Here is a 5056-nt window from a genome sequence, read left to right on the forward strand (position 1 = left end):
GAATGGAAAAACAACCCTGACCTTAAATTAATTTACAGGGCTGCTTGTAACAAATATTCTGGCAAGTTAATTTGGAAAAAAAATTGGGTCAGGGTATTCCTCATGTAGGAACCAGTAACTGCATTTCTATGCTATGAAATCTTTACCGTAACAATTCTGGCCTTACAGAGAAGACAGTACCACCACACAGAATTGTGTGAAGCCCGTAAGGCTTGGAAAAGAAAAACTGAAGGATATTTAATACAATGTTGCAGAAATGTAGTCAGGATTTTGCTGTTTCGCTTTGCTTTTCTAGTTTTCATTCTAAATGAGACAAAGAGAACTCCTCCTCAGGAACCATCCAGATTTTTCCAGCTAAATCTAGTATTAAAATCTGGCGTATAAAAGTATCACGTCTTTCAGTGTTTTTTGTCTAAATCCTCTCCCACCTTTATTGACTTTTTAGATTAAGTGGTGTTATCACCGCAGTCTCATAAATCCTGTCTTCTACTGACACATTTGCCAAAGGCAAGAGAAGACTTTAAAACAGTCAGTTAAAAATAAAAAAGGTCAACATTTGTCTTACATTTAACCAGACATTTTGTTTCCAAAAAAGTGTGTCAACAAAAAGAGAAAAGGGGAAAAAAAAGACACACACACACACACACACACATCCTGGCTATACTTCAAACTCGGTTAAAGACTTCCATGCATTAACACTGCCCACAACTGCATGAAGTTTACGAGATATTAATACTGCAAATAACCGTGCAAAAAATAGTATCACCGTGTGAGTAAGAAGAGCATCTGAGGAGCAAGACGCATCAGAGTGAAAAAATAACTCCTAAAAGAGATGATGTAATTGTATTTTCTTCTTGAAAGTCCTGCGGACACTTGTGCACAGTGGTGCTTCTGCCTACCCATATTATTAGATCCTAGAAATATCCTCTCACATAAACTCCCTAGAAATACCCTCTTTGCTGTCAAAGTCAAGCTGAGTACAATGGGATTCAGAGGGAGGAAGTGATTTACTGACAGTCAAGCAGTACAGAGAATATCCCTCCTTCCACGTCCCGAGGTTTAAATCAATATGCTGTGTGCTTCCTTTTTCCTTAAAAGGACTTTAATACAAGGCATAAGATGACTGCAATAATTAAGAAGTCTGCTTCCATAGCGTAACATTTTTCCCAAGACACGTACGGCAAATGTTTTACCCATCTGGAGTATTCTGTGTTCATTAGTTAGATGGTTTATTTGGTTTTGAGCATTCTCTGAAAACATCCTTCTTACCTCATCGTATCCAAATAGAGCTCCATAGAAATTTTCTACCATACTTCTCAAATCTTGCTTTAGAACAACAGAATTAACCTGAAAAATAAACCAGAAAGCCATCTGTATAGGATCTAAAGGGGAGGCGATGAGAAAATATTACCAGTTGCACTCAGAGTAGGCAAAGATGAAACAGTGCCTTGGCCCACACAGGTCAGGATTTGGCTGTGAGTAACGATGTTAGTGCAGTCAAACATTTTAGGACAACACACAATACAGCTCTGTTAATTCTGCACGCAGATGAACGTCAGAGTTACTCAGAATATACGAATGGCAGAAAAATCCTCAGCCAACGGCGCCGAGATAGCGCTACACGAGCGGAGGAAGGGTGAAGGCAAGGCTGTCCTTTCAGTGGCAGCAAAGCCAAGATAATGAAGACTCCTCTGTATTGTAACTATTAAGCTGGTTTTCCTGACCTTGATTCATTCACACAGGTCTTTGAGAAACCCTGAGCTTTTCCAACTTGTTTTCCAAAGCCTGGACCCCAGAGCTGGGTGTGCTCTTACAGTCAAAGCACTGTAATGCTGAAGATAGAGGCACCATCCCTACCACGACTCCTGACTGACTTGTCACTACTGACTTTCTCATGCATGATCACATTCTGCTCCTACAGCATCTCACCAGCAGCTCAGCCGTATTACTTTCTGACTATGAGTCAATTTATTTCAGAGTTTGTGACGATCCCGCTACTTCCCCCTATGTTGTAAGTGTGACTCAGTCCAAGCTCCACGCTGACTTTTAAACTACATTTAACAGTTGCTCAAATATTTGCTGGTTTGGCCTACACCACCCATTGGCTTGCAGAACTGAGCCCATGGGAGCTTAAGATGGAATCAAAAGAGATCAAATAAGTCCAGAGCGATGGCTGAAATATCCCAAGTGCATCTCCCTCCCACAAACCATCTGTTCCTTTTCCCTTTTTACTTCTATCAACAAAATGATTTAATAAACAGTTTCTCTCCTGAGGACTAAGGAACACTTCAGTTGGTAAAGCTGCTTCATTGTATTCCTGCTCAAGAGAGATTTAAGAGATACTACGCATTTCTTTTCTATAGATCTTGCACACAACATTAAAGGATAAATTTATCTTGGTACCTGCGTACCAGCAGAACCCTGAAGTATGAGGCTGCACCTTGGAGAGAGGTTTTACAAAAAAGAGTCTGCAAACAGGAATATGGGGCAGGGCATCAGCTCTGCTATGGAGTAAGCGCTGCTGGCTTTGATGTACAGCTTAGCACAAGGCTAAAGAAAAGCTGTGAAAACTCACAAATCTGAAAATTTAATAGTTATGATCCACATGTCCCAAATGCTTTCTTAATATCCTGAAGAGTACTCACCTTGGTAATTATGCAACAGCTTTTCTGTCAAAATATGAGTTAGTTTTTGCCATGCCAGCAAATCTCCAATTCAAATATTCCTCCATTAAACCACTATCTTCCTTCGTCTGTTGATTTTTATAGAAATGCATACAGTGCAAACACAAGGAAAATTCCTTTTATGTCAGTTACTCATATTTTTCCATTAATATAAACTATTAAAATTCATGCAGATATTTTATAGGCTATCAAGATTTGGAGACTGGTTATTACTGAATGTTTAAAAAAAGAACCAAACGTAAGAAATCAGAGGGTTAAATGATGACTGCAACTTCTGTAATGACTTAATTAAATTTTTATTGAGTACATAAACTATGATGTCATTTCTACCCAACCATGCTCAAACTTTCTCTGCATGTCAGAGATCGTGGTTTTTCTCAATAGAACGTGCTTCTAAATAAGCTGCACTTCTGCAGCTCTAATAAGGGGGGGAGCAGGTCTCATGTAACACACTCAATAAATTATCCTTCCATTTTAAACAAACAAATTCCATGAGTTATTATATATTTGCCACGCACTTTTTATGACATAATAAAAATGTTACCTCAAGGATTACTTAACACATACTACAAATGTTACAGCAGGCAACTGCAAGGGGCAAAGAAAACAAATAGTCCCATTACAGAGACAAGTCCTGGACCATACATCCCTAGGGAAGCAGCTTTCTGTACTAAAAACAAAGAGCAGCAGCTTTAAGTTAGCAAGAAATAGATTGACGAAGGAGATAACCAAGCTAAACAAACACGGCAATAAATACATCTTAGAAGACAAACAGTTTAAATTATAAAATATGACTTTGGGGGCGGAGCAGTATCTTAGGTGACAAAAACCCAATCAAAGGAATATTGCGGTTTCTGAAGAATACAACTGGCGTTGGCTCAGTACAGACATTGGAGGAAAAAATGCTGCTTTATAAAACAAGAAAAATGAGTAAATCGAAATCAGCGCTTGCTGGAAACGCTTCCTCTTTGTAAGGTTGTACATATTCTCACCACTGGCAAGTTTCATGATCTGGTTGGTCCTGATTCTGCTGACTCTTCCACGGTTTGTTATGAAGAAGAAAAACCGCTCGACAATTCCAAGTGAGTAATTGCTAGTAACAAGAAAAAAATCAGTAACATCTGGAGCTCTTGTAGGACCCGAGCCCATTCGCTGCCTTTGGAATAATCCACTGCACAGCTGTCACCAGAATTAATTTATACACCATCACCTAAATTGACACACTGAACTATCTCAGTTCAAAACAACGAATGCATTTGTGGTGCATTTCTCACATTTCCAAGTCCTTTAAAAAAAGGAAACGTACAGCTAACGTATCTTCCTACTATACATCACAACTCTTCATTGAAAGACTCCAAAATACCACATTCTGCCTGCAAGACAACTACCACGTAGGACTTCATTTTCATTATTACATTGCAGTAAGAACCCTCATCTTCAGCCTCAACGAGTTCAATCATTCAACTGCCAGCTGGTGAGGCTTACTGCTATATCAGATAATTTACAACATCAAGTCTCAGTTAAGGTTTTGTAGTCTAACAAAATTTCTAGGAAAGTAAGAGCACGGTGCTTTATTGTATATGCTGGACACAGGTGAAAATATCTTATGTATGGGCACAGATTTTAAAGTGAAAGCTGCTACAGGATTAGTCCATATAAATGTGTTGGATTAAGAGCATTCTTTAGTAATGAATCTTTACCAATGAATCTCCTCCTCATCCCCGCTTACCACGCTTCGGTTTACACTGCAGAGAAGTCTCAGCATGCACAAACTGGATCACGTGCTCTAATGCACTCTGCATGCTCAGGGCATTCAGCGCACAGGTAAAGAACATCCCCATGGAGCAGGGCGGCTGGATCATCACTGTTTCACTCAACAGATGTGTTCCTGTCAGACCACACTAAATGCTGGTGCAGACATCGCTGGGATGTCGATAGGTTGCACTATTTGAAAGCACTTTAACAGGAGTTTCTTTCTGTTATGGCTTTTGCCAGCACGTGCTGCACCCTAAAGCAACTTTAACACATTAATCCATCCATAGACTACAAAGCCAGAAGGGACACTTCCAACTGCACCCTGTACAAGTGCTGGTCATTGAATTTCATGCAGCAGTTCCTCTCTTTTGGCCATAAGTTATGGTTGAACTAGATTTTTTTTATGAAGAGATTTCATCCAGAAGAAATGATTAGATCATAGACCCTCACCCTCTGCATATCACAGGCCATTACATTTCACTGAGTTCCCTCTGCACTAAGCTCAGTAAGTTGTGCTTGGCTAAAGCGTATCACCCTCACAGTTGAACATGTGTATCTCATTTCATATTTGAATTTGCTGGCTTAAGTTTCCACCTCCTCATTCCCATTATACCATT

The 5056-nt window shown here is 39.6% G+C and overlaps 1 protein-coding gene across 1 annotated transcript in view; it reads right to left on the reverse strand.

Annotated features, from left to right (window-relative positions):
• LOC104548159 (ubiquinol-cytochrome-c reductase complex assembly factor 1) overlaps positions 1 to 5056 on the reverse strand; it is a gene marked incomplete at its 5' end in the record, with an annotated part of 29162 nt that overhangs the window by 2976 nt on the left and 21130 nt on the right. The window contains one exon of the mRNA XM_010194097.1: positions 1270 to 1347. Within this exon, the coding sequence (XP_010192399.1) occupies positions 1270 to 1347 (78 nt within the window). The remainder of the gene's footprint in view (positions 1 to 1269; positions 1348 to 5056) is intronic.

Source organism: Mesitornis unicolor, unplaced genomic scaffold (assembly GCF_000695765.1).
Source record: "Mesitornis unicolor isolate BGI_N332 unplaced genomic scaffold, ASM69576v1 scaffold20491, whole genome shotgun sequence".
Taxonomy (NCBI): Eukaryota; Metazoa; Chordata; class Aves; order Mesitornithiformes; family Mesitornithidae; genus Mesitornis; species Mesitornis unicolor.